This window comes from Dendrobates tinctorius, unplaced genomic scaffold, assembly GCF_039654945.1.
Source record: "Dendrobates tinctorius isolate UK_male_01 unplaced genomic scaffold, ASM3965494v1 ptg000005l, whole genome shotgun sequence".
NCBI lineage: Eukaryota > Metazoa > Chordata > Amphibia > Anura > Dendrobatidae > Dendrobates > Dendrobates tinctorius.
This window is the reverse complement of record NW_027361673.1, coordinates 31,342,327-31,359,657: the sequence shown is the minus strand read 5'-3', so window position 1 is coordinate 31,359,657 and position 17,331 is coordinate 31,342,327. Positions and strand designations below refer to the sequence as shown.

Below are 17,331 nucleotides of genomic sequence, written 5' to 3'. Positions count from 1 at the left end.
GGAGGAAAATTAGGGAAGAGATGGTTACATTCATGCATAACTGACAACTAATAACTGACAAACAACATTGTACAATATGATGTGGGGCTCGAAACGCACTTGTCCCCACATTGATAGGTACTCGTTTTATTTATAGGTACCATTTCAGTTACAACACAATAATCAATAATTACAAAAGAACAAACCAATATGCAAGGTACGAACATCATCGCAGATAGAAACAGTTCTAAAGAAAAACGTATTTGTCATCGCAATCAATCATAGCAAAGTTTTCTTTAAAAGCAATCTCAGTTTCTCAAGAAAATGATTAAAGCTCAAAGCTCTGCAATATAACCATTTTTCTAAATCACTCTAGTAGTGACTTTTGTTGACAGCCCACAGAACGGACCACCCAAAGTCTGTGCTGTGGGCTGCACTAAACTAATCAATAAAGCATAAGACAATTTCTGTCAAAATTGACATAAATAGAATCTCACCCAATACAAATAGATATAAATAAAGCAATAGGTGAAAAATACAACATAACCTTTAATCCGTTAATTAAAAGACTACTAACATATGTCACCCCAATGTGAATAAAACGCATAAAAAATGCTAATCTAATAGGTGGGCCCTAAAGAAAAAAGGGGAGGAGGAACCACCTAAATGCATTCAGGATATAAATTGTCACCAAATAATCTATTGCATAGGTGAACAAAATATAAAAGGTACAGCAAAAAGGAAACAATCCCACACGTGAATGCCGTAACCTAATTGCACATATATATATACAATGCAAGGTGCCAGAAAGGTCTCTCAGGACCACATAAATAGGCAATCAGGAAAGATAGTAATATAAATGGAACAATCTCACCGAATAAGATGATGGGTTGGGAGTTTCCAATGATCCTCTGTTCAGTCCAAATGGAGGGCAAATAAGGGAAGACAATACCCTGTCAAATCCCTGAGGGGTTAGCAGTCAACTAATCCCCAAACTCCCGCCCTGACAAGGGCAGTCCACAGCTCACCCTAAATTGCACATGCCCTGCACTTTCCCTAAAGGGGTGTCCCTACGCGTTTCTTCCAAGTAAAATCTTCAGGGGACCTAACTTGTAAAGTGCCATAGTGCTATTACTAAGAGGAGACAAATCCTTCCACTCTCAATGCTATCTGCAGGGTGTGGAGGAAAGAGGGCATATTTATAGATAACGTCACCTCATGTGAGATCACGCATAGTTGTTAACACCTGTCGCCATGATTAATTACCTCATATGCCGCATATATGTTCCCCCATAAATGAACCACTTATTACCAGCATCCCGGGCAGACGCCATTGTCCACGACACTTCCGGGCCATGGAACGCACGCCAATAGGACCCAGAACATCCATCGGGGGCGTAACTCCACCTCCAGAGACGCCAGTGCACAATGTGCACCCGAGAAGAACGACCGACTTCTAGTCCGCAGGGAATGTCCAGGTGCGGCGCAACACGCGTCTACCTCCCTGGCTGGAGGGCCCAGCTCCCCCTCCAGCGGTGCCAATTACAATGCGCATACATGTAGACCTTACCTACTTCTGGTCCGCGGTAGAACATACAAAGGCAAGACAATACGTATCAGCCTCACTTCCGGTGACATCAGCCAAATGAGTGCACCGGTCAAATGCCTGGTATAGGATTTGCGCATATATATTTTCTGTGGAATACATTTCTTGTCATCCCCCTTAATTACTTATTTCAGTCATCACTTTAATTGGTGCAGTGTGCGCTTTTTTTGCAGTGGTGCTTTTTCTTTTCCTTTTTCTATTGTCATTATCCCACTGCAGCAGCACCTGGCCATATCACTGATGTTGCTATCATGCACAGCTGAGTGTGCCCACAATTGTATCTTGTATTTTATATATTTTCTGTGGAATACATTTCTTGTCGTCCCCCTTATCGTTTTGCCCCTCAGTATATGTCTTAATAAATGAGCCCCCCTTTTTTACAATAGGAGTGGCATGCAACAGTAATTAGTATTCCCACATTTGATTTTACATATCATGCGGCACCTAATTGTGATACGCTGTATATGGCAGACTATTGTTTGCCGCCTGGTGTTTCAGTTGGGGTCAGTGCTCTTATTATTGCTGCACTCTATGTTCTGGACTGACTCTTCTGTGGATTGGATGCGGGAGGCATTTGACCGGTGCACTGATTTGGCTGATGTCACTGGAAGTGAGGCTGATACGTATTGTGCTGCCTTTGTATGTTCTCCTGCAGACCAGAAGTAGGCAATGTCTACATGTGTGCGCATTGTAATTGGCACCGCTGGAGGGGGAGCTGGGCCCTCCAGCCATGGAGGTAGGCGCGTGTTGCGCCGCCCCTGGACATTCCCCGTGGACCAGAAGTCGGTCGTTCTTCTCGGGTGAACATTGTGCACTGGCATCGCTGGAGGTGGAGTTACACCCCGGTGGACGTTCAGGGCCCTATTGACGTGCGTTCCACGGCCCGGAAGTGTCGTGGACAATGGCGTCTGCCTGGGATTCCCTATAAATATGCCCTCTTTCCTCCACACCCTGCAGATAGCATTGAGAGTGGAAGGATTTGTCTCCTCTTAGTAATAGCACTATGGCACTTTACAAGTTAGGTCCCCTGAAGATTTTACTTGGAAGAAATGCGTAGGGACACCCCTTAAGGGAAAGTGCAGGGCATGTGTAATTTAGGGTGAGCTGTGGACTGCCCTTGTCAGGGCAGGAGTTTGGGTATTAGTTGACTGCTAGCCCCTGAGGGATTTGACAGGGTATTGTCTTCCCTTATTTCCCTCCATTTGCACCGAACAGAGGATCCTTGGAGACTCCCAACCCATCATCTTATTCGGTGAGATTGTTCCATTTATATTACTATCTTACCTGATTGCCTATTTATGTGGTCCTGAGAGACCTTTCTGGCACCTTGCATTGTATATATATATATATGTGCAATTAGGTTACAGCATTCACGTGTGGGATTGTTTCCTTTTGCTGTACCTTTTATATTTTGTTCACCTATGCAATAAATTATTTGGTGACAATTTATATCCTGAATGCATTTAGGTGGTTCCTCCTCCCCTTTTTTCTTTAGGGCCCACCTATTAGATTAGCATTTTTTATGCGTTTTATTCACATTTGGGTGACAAATGTTAGTAGTCTTTTAATTAACGGATAAAAGGTTATGTTTTATTTTTCACCTATTGCTTTATTTATATTATTACTGCACTAAACTAAGCAGCATCCTACTGTGGTGTGTGCTATGGGTTATCAGCAAAAGTTGTTAATAGAGTAATTTTGAAAAATGATTATACCTTGGAATCCTGCACTACAATCATTTTCTTGTGACACTGGAGGTACAGTTGTGTTCAAAAGTTACATACCCTGGCAGAATTTTTGTTTTCTTGGCCTTTTCTCAGAGAATATGAATGATAACACCAAAACTTTTTCTGCACTCATGGTTAGTGGTTGGGTGAAGCCATTTATTGTCAAACTACTGTGTTTTCTCTTTTTAAATCATAATGACAACCCAAAACATTCTAATGACCCTAATCAAAAGTTTACATACCCCATTTCGTAATACCTTGTATTGCTGCCTCTAACATCAATGACAGCTTGAAATCTTTTGTGGTAGTTGAGGATGAGGTTCTTTATTTTCTCAGATGGTAAAGCTGCCCACTATTCTTGGCAAAAAGCCTCCAGTTCCTATAAATTCCTGGGCTGTCTAGCATGAACTGCGCGCTTGAGATCTCCCCGGTGTGGCTCAATGATATTGAGGTCAGGAGATTGAGATGGCCACTCCAGAACCTTCACTTTGTTCTGCTGTAGCCAATGACAGGTTGACTTGACCTTGTGTTTTGGATGGCTGTCATGTTGGAACATCCAAGTACGTCCCATGCACAGTTTCCAGTCTGATGATTGCAAATTTGCCTCCAGTATTTGCTGATAACATGCTGCATTCATCTTTCCTTCAACTTTGACCAAGTTTCCTGTGCCTTTGTAGCTCACATATCCCCAAAACATCAGTGATCCACCGCCGTGCTTTACAGTAGGAATGGTGTTCCTTTCATCATAGGCCTTGTTGATCTCTCTCCAAATGGAACAGTTATGGTTGTGGCCAAAAAGTTCAGTTTTGGCCTCATCTCTCCAAACTACCTTGTTCCAGAAGTTTTGAGGCTTGTCTCTGTGCTATTTAGCATATTGTAGGTGAGACACTTTGTGGCATTTGCACAGTATTGGCTTTCTTCTGGCGACTCAACCATGCAGCCCATTTTTCTTCAAGTGCCTCCCTATTGTGCATCTTGGAACAGCCACACCGGTAGTTTTCAGAGAGTCCAGTGTTATGAATGGGTCACCGAGGAGGATGGCAGGAACAGGCTAAGCCACCAGAAGACCAGAGAGGTTGGTAACTAAGCGGATTGCAGACCCCTGATCCTATCCGCACAACTAGCAGTAGCCGTGGAGCGTTCCTACGATGCCCTAGACGCTTCATCACAGCCGGAGGACTAACTAAGCCTAAAGACAGAAAGATGAAATCTAAACTGCCCCGGAGCAGATCCCCAAAGGAATAGACAGCCCCCAAACATATATTGTCGGTGAGACAAGATGAGACACAAACACAGGCAGAGAACAGACTGAGCAAACAGTGGGGCCCAAGCTGTCTAGACAGGAGAGGACAGAAAAAGATACTGTCTGCAATCAAGCACAAAACCCTGAAAAAGTCCAACACTTCTGATATACAAAAAAAACCTGACATCACACGATCTCACCCCTGCTAGATCAGCACTCTGGTATAAACTGGCAGCAAGCAAAAAGATACTAACATAACAGGGGACTGAACAAGCTGCAACATATGAAGCAGGGCCCAGCGCTGCCCCCAGCAGGGAGCACGCTGAACCCTAGCAGCAAAGCAAAAAAGACACAACCAAATTAGATGTAAAGGATTAGCAAACAAATCACTTAGCTGAACATGCAGATCAGGCAGAGGACAAAAGAGCTCCAAATGCACACAGAGGAAAAAATCACCAGCAACCTTCAAGAGCAGCCAGCTCCAGTATATGCTCCCAGCCAGCAATCCCAGATTCCCAATTATCATCGTCAGGTGGAGAACCTCCATCCACCTGGCCAGCTTCACTACTCTCAGTAACCACCAGAGGGAGCTTTGGCTCAGAAATCTGAGCAAGGGAGTTCACAACAGTCCAGTATTTCAGCTTATGGGCTTTTCTTTGCATCTTGATCAATTTTCCTGGCAGTTGTGGATGAAATTTTTGTTGGTCTACCTCACTGTGGTTTTGTTTTTACAGAGCCCCTGATTTTCCATTTGTTAATCACAGTTTGCTGTCTGGCATTATCAATTCCTTGGCTATCTTTTTGTATCCCTTTCTTATTTTACACAGTTCAACTGCCTTTTCCTGTAGATTCATTGACAATTCTTTTGCTTTTCCCATGACTCACAATCCAGAAGCATCAGTGGCTGGATGAAAGATGCAAGAGTCTGTCTGGATTCCAGAAACTCACTCAGCTTTAATGCACACAGTGATTACAAGCAAACAGGATACAAGTGAGTATATTACCTTTAGTAGCCATGCAAACCCATTTGTGTCAAGAACTGTGCATGTCATCAGGCCAAAATCACTAGGGTGTGTGATCAGGGTCATTTGGAAGTTTTGAGTTGTCATTATGATTTAAAAAGAGAAAACACAGTAGTTTGACAATAAATGGCTTCACCCAACCACTAACTATGAGTGGAGAAAAAGTTTTGGTGTTATCATTCATGTTCTCTGAAAAAAGGCCAAGAAAGCAAAAATTCTGCCAGGGTATGTAAACGCACAACTGTATGTTTTAAATAGAGCAGTATAAATGAAAGCCGGGCTCTGATTGGTTGCTGTGGACAACCAATAAAGTTTTGACTTTAGGCAGTTTTGATAAATGAAGCCTAATGTATTTTTCAAGATTGTAAGCTTAGTGCTAGATAAAAAGATTTAAAGTATTTGTCCCCTTTCAAAAAAATCTTTGTCCCCAGCTGCAGGTTATTATAAAAAACAAGCCACTCTTTATGTAATCAGCTGCGCTGCTGATGTCATGTTGACAGTGTGAAAGCCAGTGAGTTATGTTGGTCTCAAGGGAACATTCCATCTACAAATGCAAAGCTGCTGTTATGAGTAAACCTAAACTGTAAAGTTCAGGGTTCGTACCAGACACTTAGTATCCAGTGCTGAAGTCTAAACATGGACTTCTCCTGGAAGTCCGTTTTACATTTCGGGAGTAAGTGGAGAAGAGAGAGAGAAATTTTCCAACTCCAAACTTCGTGTCACCATTGATTTCTGTGGGGTTCGTGTTAAAGTTCATGTTTGGATACAGTTCTGGTACCTGAACCGAACTTTGAACTAAAGTTCGGTTGAACTCGATGAACCTAAATTTCCATGGATCCGTTCATCCCTACTGCTGAGCTCACCGATTGGCTGTGACATGAAACCAGTGGACACAGGGATCAGCGCCTTAAAAAAATATTCATAGTATTTATTACAGTCTATAAGACTACGTGTACTGGAGTACGCTTATCTTCTCCATGCTTATTTCTAGATGTTTTGCACTCTAGTAACAGATTCTCTGGAAACTCACAAATAGCATCTTTTAGTCATCAGATTAGCAGTTGGAAAATCATATACTACTTATGTCAGGGTCCCCTCATTTGGCTTTGTCGATTCGGTGAGAATCCTAATAGATGACAATTATAAATCTAGCATGTATCACCATTGGTAGTGGTGTGATATGGGAATAGATCAGGAAGCCTATGCTATTTTGCTATTTGCTTTGTAAGCTTAATATTTGCTACGCTAATAGCGTAGAGTGCTAAACCAACTTTGGGTGCAATGAGTGTAGTGTGACGAATATTTGTTTGGTGCGTGTTACAGTTGTTTATTCTGTAGACATTTATTAGACATTATATATGTCGCAGTATTTTCTAACTGCACTGCATATTGCGGCAGATTTAATAGTTTACTATTCACAATGCACAAGAATTTTGTGTATAGGCCATGGCTTGGTGGTAAATAGGAGCTAATTAATAGGCAGTATGTAGGCAGGTAAAAATGTCTCAACATGGCCAAACATCACCCAACTTGAGGCACCGTGATAAATTTGGTAGAGCAAGTGTAATTATGGGCTGTAATGAATGTGCCCCATTGTATCCTTACATCCATGTTTCACATTTTTTAAGAAATCATTTCTTACCATCTTTCACAGTTCTTGCAAGTGCTGGGGCCGCAAATGAGTAACTAATGATTTCACTGCACAGACGCTTCTTCAACTTAAGTTCAATGTTAGGGAGTTGTAGAAAAGATTCCACATTGGTGATGTGCTTTCTTGGTGGATGTGAAGCTATGATTCTTAGATCCTTTTTGTCAGCATTCTGAAAGCCAACAGCAAATATTTCAACTCCTGATCGTCTGAGCTTTGATGCTGGTTTTCTTATATCATCAGCTGATTGGCCATTAGTCATCACCACCGCAATCTTCTGTACACCAAGGTGTGCCCTGCCACCATTTTCCTGCAAGAATAGTTCTTTTCGGAGAAAGTTCAGGGCTTCTCCGGTGTGTGCTGTTCCTCCTCTATATGGCAACTTTGTTATATAATCCAAAATTTCATACTTCTCATTAAAAGTGTTTAATTTGAACTCCAAACTAGGTTTGTCACTATACAGCACTAGACCCACTCGTACATTATTTGTGCCAATTTCCAATGCATTAATGACTTTATGTAGAAACACTCGTGTCAGCTGGAAGTTTACATCACCAATGCTGCTAGATTCATCAATCAAGAAAACGATATCAGCAACGACTGCACTCGAACAAACTAGTAAGGAAAAAGAAGATTGTTAAAAGAAAGGAAACAGATCCAAACATTTACTACAGAGCATATTTAGCGAATAATATAATTTAGATGTCAAATTATTAAATGGATTTTCCAATAGCACAAAATATATTCTTTTTCATATGAAATATTATATTATTGCAATTACTAATATACTTTATTGGTCCAATGGGCCCAGGTGTCCAAATTTCCACATCCCTCTCCTGGTCAAAGCTGCTCTACTTCTGCAGTAGTCCTGACACAGGAGTGGAGCTCCCCATTTCTGTATTGGCACATGTCCAATGATATGCTTAATGGGGCAGTCTGGCTCAGTTCAGTAGCTAAACCAGACCCTTTTTGTATCTGCATCACCACAACAAAGAAGGGGCTTTAGCTCATGAAGTGAGTCAAGCATCTACTCTACTTCAAGTATGTTGCTGATACATGGAAAGGGAGGATGCCCATTGCCCAGAAATGGAAATTCTTGTGCCACCAAACTGGCAATAACATCCGGACATGGGTTCACATCTGGACAGTATATTGGAAAGTGCAATAGAACATATTTTTTTGCAGGACAACTCCTTTCATTTGCTCAAATGTATAAATAGTAGGTGAATCCACTCTACTGACTGGTCGTCACCTCTACCTACTAGCTCTACTTGGAATAAAAAACTAATAAGTGGAAAAGTTATCAAAAATGTCTAAAAGAAAATTTTGCTTTTTGCCCATAGCAAACAATTACAGAACAGCTTTGTTTTTTCCAAAGCATTTTAAGAAATGAAATCTGTGCTGAGATTGATTGTTGTGGGCATCAAATACGGTTTTATTTTAGACACTTTGTATAAATGAGCCAGTAAGATCCAGAATTCAAGTGTTCCCAATAAATAATGCTGTAAAATAGCTTGCCCCCCTGACTTTCATAGGCATACTTTGGATCTATCTACTGCTATGTCAGCCCTCTTAGCCTTTAGGGCAAAAGTAAAGAGGGTTGCATGATGGATTCTGTAAGGAGCATGTATGGTGTAGGATGTTGGGTTCACATCTTCTTTCATTTTGACCATAGTTCAGATTTGATAAGACATCATAAAGATTCATAAAGAGGGGTATAGTCTACTAATTAGTACTATAAGCGCTCCAATGATCAAATGGCATCTTTGTGTTTTCGACATCAAGCATTTTCAATAGAGCATTTTAAATTTTGAATAGAGATATAGAGTCTAAATATGGTGCCTTGTCTGGGACCGATTAGAAAGAACAGTGTCCTGATGGGTCCATGTTGTATGTTCTCACATAGAAGAAATGCCTGTTCCTGGAGCTAGCCTTTTTACTAGGGATGAGACAATGGAGTAATAGGTCACATTACTGGATGAGAATTCCAAGAAGGTAGCAGATCAAGTAAAAATAGGCTAGGCAAAACAGTAGCAAAGGGCAAATTCAAAGTCGAGCAACAAAGGTCAGAATACAGGAACTCAGAGCACAGAGCAATCGCACACCACTTGAGTTAAGCTACAATTGGCACTAAATGAAAGCAGAGAGCCACCTAAATATTCAGGTGATCAGGAGACATATGGAGGAAACCCCGCATGCCCTGGCTCTGTTTTAGTAGCTGCACTGTAACTCAACATCAGCTTAGCATGCCTCGGCCTCCGATGGGACAGTGAGTGACAGTTCAACCATCCAATCTAGAGTAGCGGGGTACTGAGCTGTCAGTATGGTTATGGACAGCTTAGCATGCCCCTGCCCTAGATTGGATGGCTGAAATGTCACTCACTGTGTCCAGACCAAACAATAGGAGGAATTGTGGCAGGGAAGTTTTTGAGAAATTGGTGGGGGTGTCAGGACTGGGACCCCAATTGATCTGCTTGCAATCAAAATGACACAAAAAATAAAAAAGATGTTAAAGGTTTAATTAACTATTCTTTAAAGAAAAATTACTTAAACTTACCTGCTGGCACCACTGTCTTCTCAGCAAACCGCAGCATTTCTTGTTTTACAATAATATTGACGACATCTTGTTGGACATTCCTTATTCCCTGCAAATTTTTTAATTTAAAAACGAATGGATCAGTTGCAATTTGTACTAATTCTTCCAAGTCGGAACTGGAAATGCCAACTGAGATAATGGTGACACCACTTCTTTTCAGTTCCTCAGCATATGTATTCACAGTATCTTCAGATTTTGCTGACGTAATGATCACTGCAAATTGAGGGGTGCCTTGATTAATTCGGCTCCCCGCTTCTTCCACAAAAAACGTTGTGCGCAAGTAATCCAAGGCTTTTCCAGTGTTTAGTGGACCACCTCTAAAAGCAATGGTTTTTACATGATCTAATGCTTGTTGTTTCGTGTCATAGGTATTCAACAGGAATTCAGTCTGTGCTGCCCCACTAAACTGGGCAAGGCCAACATGGTATTTATTAATGCCAATATCAAGTTGTCCAATTATCCTTGAAATAAAGAGTTTTATTTGCTGGAATACACCACTTCCAATGCTGGAAGAAGAATCCACAAGGAACACAACATCTGCAAAGCGCTTTGAGAAAGCTAAAGAAAGTATAAGAAACAAGACTATGTTATAAAGGTATTCTGAAATACAGGGATTGCCTGTTTGTTAGGAAATCCCCACATGTATTCAGGCTGTCTATCAGCCGCAAATCATGCAAAACCGGCTACAGAAACTAAATCTCCAAGCACATCCAAATACTCGGAGATCACCCGAGTATGCTCGGAAAATCTCGAGTAACAAATATACTCACTCATCACTAGTGCAGAGGTTGTACAACATGATCTGTGGCTTAGGCCTCTTTCACACTTCAGTTTTTTGCATCAGTCAAAATCCGCCAAAAGGACGGATGGCGGATCCGTTTTAGTACTGATGACAACGGATGCCACCCGTCCGTTTTTTTGACGGATCCGACAAATGAAGAATTTTAAAGGAATCACAGCCTGGAAAAGGAGAGAGAGAGAGAGAGAATTTTTTTTTTTTTGTCCGGCACCCAGAAAGAATTTCGGCTTAAATGAGTGTCTGGAGGATCCGCCAGAGAAAAAAACGTTGCAAGCTCCGTTTTGAAATATTTGAGGATGGAGACGGAAAGCAACTTTTGGCGGATCCTCAAAAAAAAAGGGGTAAAACGGACAGCAATCCGTCACAATCCGCCATTAATGGAAGTCAATGGGGAAAAAAAAACGGATCCTCAAAAGAAAATTGAGGATCCGTTTTTTTCAAAACCTGGCGGATTGTGACTGATTGTAAAAAACTGAAGTGTGAAAGAGGCCTAATACAGAAAGTTTTGACAGCCACTTCTTTGTGATTATCTTTAGGCATCTAGGAGAAGTTAATGAAAAGCTGTGGAAATCGATGTAAAGATAATCCCAGCAGATGAACGATATCAGAGCAACATGTCACCATGTACTGAAATTACATCACCTGATGTTAAAGATATAAACAGAAGTTCATGGAATTGCAATTGGCCCAACTATCCCATTGAGACCACACAATAGAAATTGGGTTTTTCTTTTCTGTATATTGTTAGATACAATGCAATAATTTTATATCTTTGAATGAAGTGTATCACTAGCCACCACTCCAAATATTGTGCTTTCTAGTGGAACCAAATCCATACTTAGCCAATATGTAATAGTTCCAACATACAAAAAAAGCAAAAAAAGATGATGCCCTGTGTTATTTGAACCATAGATACTGAAACAAAGCACATACAGTGGGGCAAAAAAGTATTTAGTCAGTCAGCAATAGTGCAAGTTCCACCACTTAAAAAGATGAGAGGCGTCTGTAATTTACATCATAGGTAGACCTCAACTATGGGAGACAAACTGAGAAAAAAAAATCCAGAAAATCACATTGTCTGTTTTTTTTTCATTTTATTTGCATATTATGGTGGAAAATAAGTATTTGGTCAGAAACAAAATTTAATCTCAATACTTTGTGATATTTCCTTTGTTGGCAATGACAGAGGTCAAACGTTTTCTGTAAGTCTTCACAAGGTTGCCACACACTGTTGTTGGTATGTTGGCCCATTCCTCCATGCAGATCTCCTCTAGAGCAGTGATGTTTTTGGCTTTTCGCTAGAAAACACGGACTTTCAACTCCCTCCAAAGGTTTTCTATAGGGTTGAGATCTGGAGACTGGCTAGGCCACTCCAGGACCTTGAAATGCTTCTTACGAAGCCACTCCTTCGTTGCCCTGGTGGTGTGCTTTGGATCATTGTCATGTTGAAAGACCCAGCCACGTTTCATATTCAATGCCCTTGCTGATGGAAGGAGGTTTGCACTCAAAATCTCACGATATATGGCCCCATTCATTCTTTCATGTACCCAGATCAGTCGTCCTGGCCCCTTTGCAGAGAAACAGCCCCAAAGCATGATGTTTCCACCACCATGCTTTACAGTAGGTATGGTGTTTGATGGATGCAACTCAGTATTCTTTTTCCTCCAAACACGACAAGTTGTGTTTCTACCAAACAGTTCCAGTTTGGTTTCATCAGACCATAGGACATTCTCCCAAAACTCCTCTGGATCATCCAAATGCTCTCTAGCAAACTTCAAACGGGCCCGGACATGTACAGGCTTAAGCAGTGGGACACGTCTGGCACTGCAGGATCTGAGTCCATGGTGGCGTAGTGTGTTACTTATGGTAGGCCTTGTTACATTGGTTCCAGCTCTCTGCAGTTCATTCACTAGGTCTCCCCGCGTGGTTCTGGGATTTTTGCTCACCGTTCTTGTGATCATTCTGACCCCACGGGGTGGGATTTTGCGTGGAGCATCAGATCGAGGGAGATTATCAGTGGTCTTGTATGTCTTCCATTTTCTAATTATTGCTCCCACAGTTGATTTCTTCACTCCAAGCTGGTTGGCTATTGCAGATTCAGTCTTCCCAGCCTGGTGCAGGGCTACAATTTTGTTTCTGGTGTCCTTTGACAGCTCTTTGGTCTTCACCATAGTGGAGTTTGGAGTCAGACTGTTTGAGGGTGTGCACAGGTGTCTTTTTATACTGATAACAAGTTTAAACAGGTGCCATTACTACAGGTAATGAGTGGAGGAAAGAGGAGACTCTTAAAGAAGAAGTTACAGGTCTGTGAGAGCCAGAAATCTTGATTGCTTGTTTCTGACCAAATACTTATTTTCCACCATAATATGCAAATAAAATGAAAAAAAAACAGACAATGTGATTTTCTGGATTTTTTTTTCTCAGTTTGTCTCCCATAGTTGAGGTCTACCTATGATGTAAATTACAGATGCCGCTCATCTTTTTAAGTGGTGGAACTTGCACTATTGCTGACTGACTAAATACTTTTTTGCCCCACTGTATATCACACTGTATATATATATATATTTATACCTTTTATGTTTGTGGTAATACTGGAGCAAATATTATTAAGAAGAATCTTTGTCACATCTTCAGTAGAATCAAAGTTATCCAAAGAAAAGAAGAACTTTCTGCTTGGCTTGTTTGCCACCTCCTTCAGTTCCACAATGTCTTTAATTGTAGGTCCAGTGACATACACTGATATTCCCCTGGTTTTTAAGTGTCTAGCTGACGCTTTCATTTCATCAGAAGATTGGCCATAAGCAACCAAAACAAGAATTTGAGCTATATTATCTGCTGCTCTGCTGCCCGCTGACTCAGTAAAGTAGGTGTTGTTGACGTCTTGTAGGGCCCGTCCCGTATACGTATTGCCACCACTATACGACAAACTTTGGATCTTCTCTAAAACTTCACTCTTCAGAGAAAATTCATTCAGCAAGAAAACTCTGTTTGTCTCGTCACTGAACTGAGCCAGGCCAATGCGAACTTTGTTGATGCCAACATCTAGACTTGAAACCAAGCCGTAGATGAAATTCTTTACATTTTCAAAACCTCCTTCACTGATTTGACTGGAACTCTCCACAAGGAACACAATGTCGGCCTGATTTGCATTTCTGCAACCTGAAAAGGAAATGACATGGCAGTAATTCAGTGATTTACTAATTAAACATAGCATAAATGTAACATATAGAAATAGCTCAGAATGAGTATGTAAAATAGGCACAGGACCAAATCTAGTTTAAGGTTCTAAAAATTTCCGACTTTGCTTTTGTAATTATAAATCTTCTGAAAATTTTCATTTTTCAATCTCTTCATTACATAACTTTTATGACACATATTTAGATAGGACAAATACACTGACTTAGTGCTCATTCACAAGTCCGACTTTTCCACGTAGAAGAAAAACCGACCATTTAGTCTGATCAGACTTTCATCACAGTTTGATCAGAGTGTGGTCCAAGTGTCATCCATTTTTCTCATTCATAGAGAAATTTAAAAAGAATCTCCACCTTCTCCTTTCTCACAGTTCATGAAAATCAGACCGCACATGAATGTCATCCAAGTGCAGTCCATTTGCTTATCTGTATGCACAACCATCATTTGCAATTAATCATCATAGCCAAAAGCAAACCATTGAAATTTGTCAAATAGCATTTTTTTCTGAAGTTGTCTGCTGAATAATCAAATGTATTGCATAATAATAAGCATAATGTGGCCGATAGTTCCCAACTTTGCATTAGCATGCTCGATTGCCAGAGTACTAGTACCATCATCTAATATATAATGTAATGTTGGTCATCTTTTCCTAACACTTTAAGGGTTCACTCACACGAGCACATTGCCTCACCCCCAGAGGCCTTGGGTTACTTAGTGCCCGGCCCGTTGACTTCAATGGGAGATGTCACAGTGGCAGTGACCCGGTCCGTGGCCTCAGGCAGTCAATGTAAAAAGGGGTAGAGTGATGGGGATAAAGTTGTTGAGATGATTCGTGACGCCACCTGTGGTTTCTGGTCAGTTTGACCAGCGCTGCAGGGTTGCTTCTCTGGGACAGATGGTGTGGTGCAGCAATGATGTTGAAGCTCCCCACAGGTGGAGCTGTAGTCCCAGGGCAGTGTAGATGAGGTTGGCAAGTGGGGAGATGGTGTAAAGAAGTAGATGTAGCAGAGCCGGGTGTAAGGCGCAAGAATAAGTGGAGGACACAAGGGCATGTAGTTCCAAGGCTTTACTCACAGTCTGGTGCACACAGATGCCCGCTTTGGTGCCGTGTCCTCCAGGTCAGGGGCTAAGCCAACTCCCAGGCAAGGGAAAGTACACCTTTTCAGCACTCCTCCAACATGTGCCTTCTCTGAACGTCTCCTCACTAGCGCTTAAACTGAAGTACTTGTAGTTGCGTGTTAAACTCAAGTTCCTCCTTCTTGATGTTACTTAGAACTCTACTTGTACGGCAGACAGCTGTATCCTGCTTCGGGGACTCCTTGCTATCATGTCCCGGCTCACCCACTTGCTGTTGTGCCCCCAAGTCTTAGATGGGAATATAGTGGTGACGACTTCTATTTCTCCGGTTTCTGCTGCAGGAACATCAGTATCCATACAACCTCGGGGACCGGACCCCGGCCATGCGCTTCAAACTTGAGGAAGGGCTCTGCTCTGACCCTAGTCCTTAGTTCTCTTCTCCTTACGTTCCGTACTAAACTATCTTGCTTCTGAAGAATCAGGCTTTCTATGGCTCTTTCCTGTGCCAGCAGCTCCAGGTCACAGGAGTCTGCTGCAGCACTTCCTTCACTCCATCCCTCTTAGGGGATCTCCTCTCACAGACTGACCTTTTCCTAATATTCTCCCTTTCTCTTGTGCAGTCTAAGCTCCACCCACCTCCCAGCACTCTTCGTGTTCCAAGCAGGGAGCCACAAAGGTTGCTCTGCTACACTACTGGTGTGCGTGTGGGATGTAAGTGTTGGAGTGTGGTCAGGTTTCTGCACCTTACCTGGATAGTTGGGTACCACACCTCAGGAGGAGGTGCAGTACCTCTGTGATGACTGAACCCTCAGGGGCGCCACAGTATAGTGTCCGTGTAGTTCTCTCATACGAGAGAATCGGATGCTATATGCAAATGACTTAGCTCGAACTCTGCTGCGAGCTTTACTCACACTGGGCATTTGAATGCTGCTTATTCCACTCTTTTTGAAGTATCCCCTATACCTGTGAATTCCATTTTGGAGTATATATTGTATTGCAGGATTTGGTTTTCTACAGCGTTTTCTGGGGGGGAGCTTACTATGTATAGTCTTGTGGGGTTTATTTGTTCATCTTTAATTTATTTATTGCACTTTTGGTTTAATATACACAGAGTATGTGAGTTAATAAAGAATAATTACATTTTTTAATACAGTGCTATTAGGGTAATTTGTAGGTTGTGACTTGGGTTATGGTTTTTGGCTTTAGATATGTAGTCAGACTGTGCTTACAGAGAATTTCTTGTCTAGAAACAATGCATTTAGGAAAAAAATAACTCATGCATTGTGAACCATGTGAATCTGTCACCACATTTGACCTATCTAAACTATAAATATAGGCATGCAGGCTATAGAATGCTAAAATAAGTCCTACCTGTGTGTCTCATATCAGATGCCTTGTTGTCGATAAATCCTATTTTATCACTTTATATAAATGACCTCTTTCATCCTCTTGGGAGGACGCTGCCTGGAAGATAACTCTGCCCCCAGAACTTATTTTACATGAAGGGGAGTTACCAGTGTGAGACAAGTAACTAACACAGAACAGGAGAAATTAAATCTGTCTTCTTGCAAACACATTTTTTGCTTCTCTCTGAGCTCTGCTGTATTGCAACAATATTACACCCTGTCTGCATGTGAGCTGGAAGATGAGAGGAACCTGCAGATGTGTCAGGTATAATCACACACAGCTCTGCAGTGAGATGAGGACAGCAGAGAGGCAATTACACATTACTGGTAACTCCGCCTTATATTTAAAACAAGATCTGGAGGCAGAGTTATCTTCCAGGCAGAGTCCTCCCCAGAGCCTGGAAAGAGGAAATTTATATAAAGTGATAAAAAAGGATTTATCAGCAACAAGGCATCTGATATGAGGCACACAGGTAGGACTTCTTTCAGCATTTTGTAACCCGAATGCCTATAATAATGGTTTAGATAGGTCAAGTGTGGTGACAGATTCCCTTTCAAGAAGCACTCTCATCAAGGTTTTTAGCCTTTCATTATTTTGCAGTCATCATGTTATATAGCACTGTGTACTTACAATTACTAAATTTGCTCTTCTACCCAGCTAATTCTTCTGTTTTCCATTAGGTCTATGACATCACGTGATTAAAAACTGACTAGCTGAATCTTTCTAAACTCTATGTAGAAAGAGGAAGCCGATTTTCCCTTTATGATACATAGGTCACTGCAAAGTCCTTGGCAGGAGTAGGAGGGAACAGCTGGTTCAGGAGGTGAAGGAGGGAAATGATTTTTACAGGTAAAAAAACTTTCTGCATCTACATAGAGCAGAGAAAACAGAAGAATTAGCTGGGTAGAAAGGCAAAATAAGCAATTGTAAGTACAAGGACTATATAATATGATGAATGTAATGCATTAAAGAGATTATCTGGATAAGTCTGAAGACACTCTATGTGACTGTAGACTTATGAATCTCCCCAGC

At 41.5% G+C, this 17,331-nt stretch overlaps 1 protein-coding gene across 1 annotated transcript in view; it reads right to left on the bottom strand.

The window, feature by feature from the left end:
- LOC141084511 (collagen alpha-4(VI) chain-like) overlaps positions 1 to 17,331 on the bottom strand; it is a 376,083-nt gene that overhangs the window by 241,982 nt on the left and 116,770 nt on the right. The window contains exons 5-7 of the mRNA XM_073569263.1: positions 13,192 to 13,779; positions 9,783 to 10,379; positions 7,220 to 7,840 (exon numbers count right to left, since the gene is read on the bottom strand). Of these exons, the coding sequence (XP_073425364.1) occupies positions 7,220 to 7,840; positions 9,783 to 10,379; positions 13,192 to 13,779 (1,806 nt within the window). The remainder of the gene's footprint in view (positions 1 to 7,219; positions 7,841 to 9,782; positions 10,380 to 13,191; positions 13,780 to 17,331) is intronic.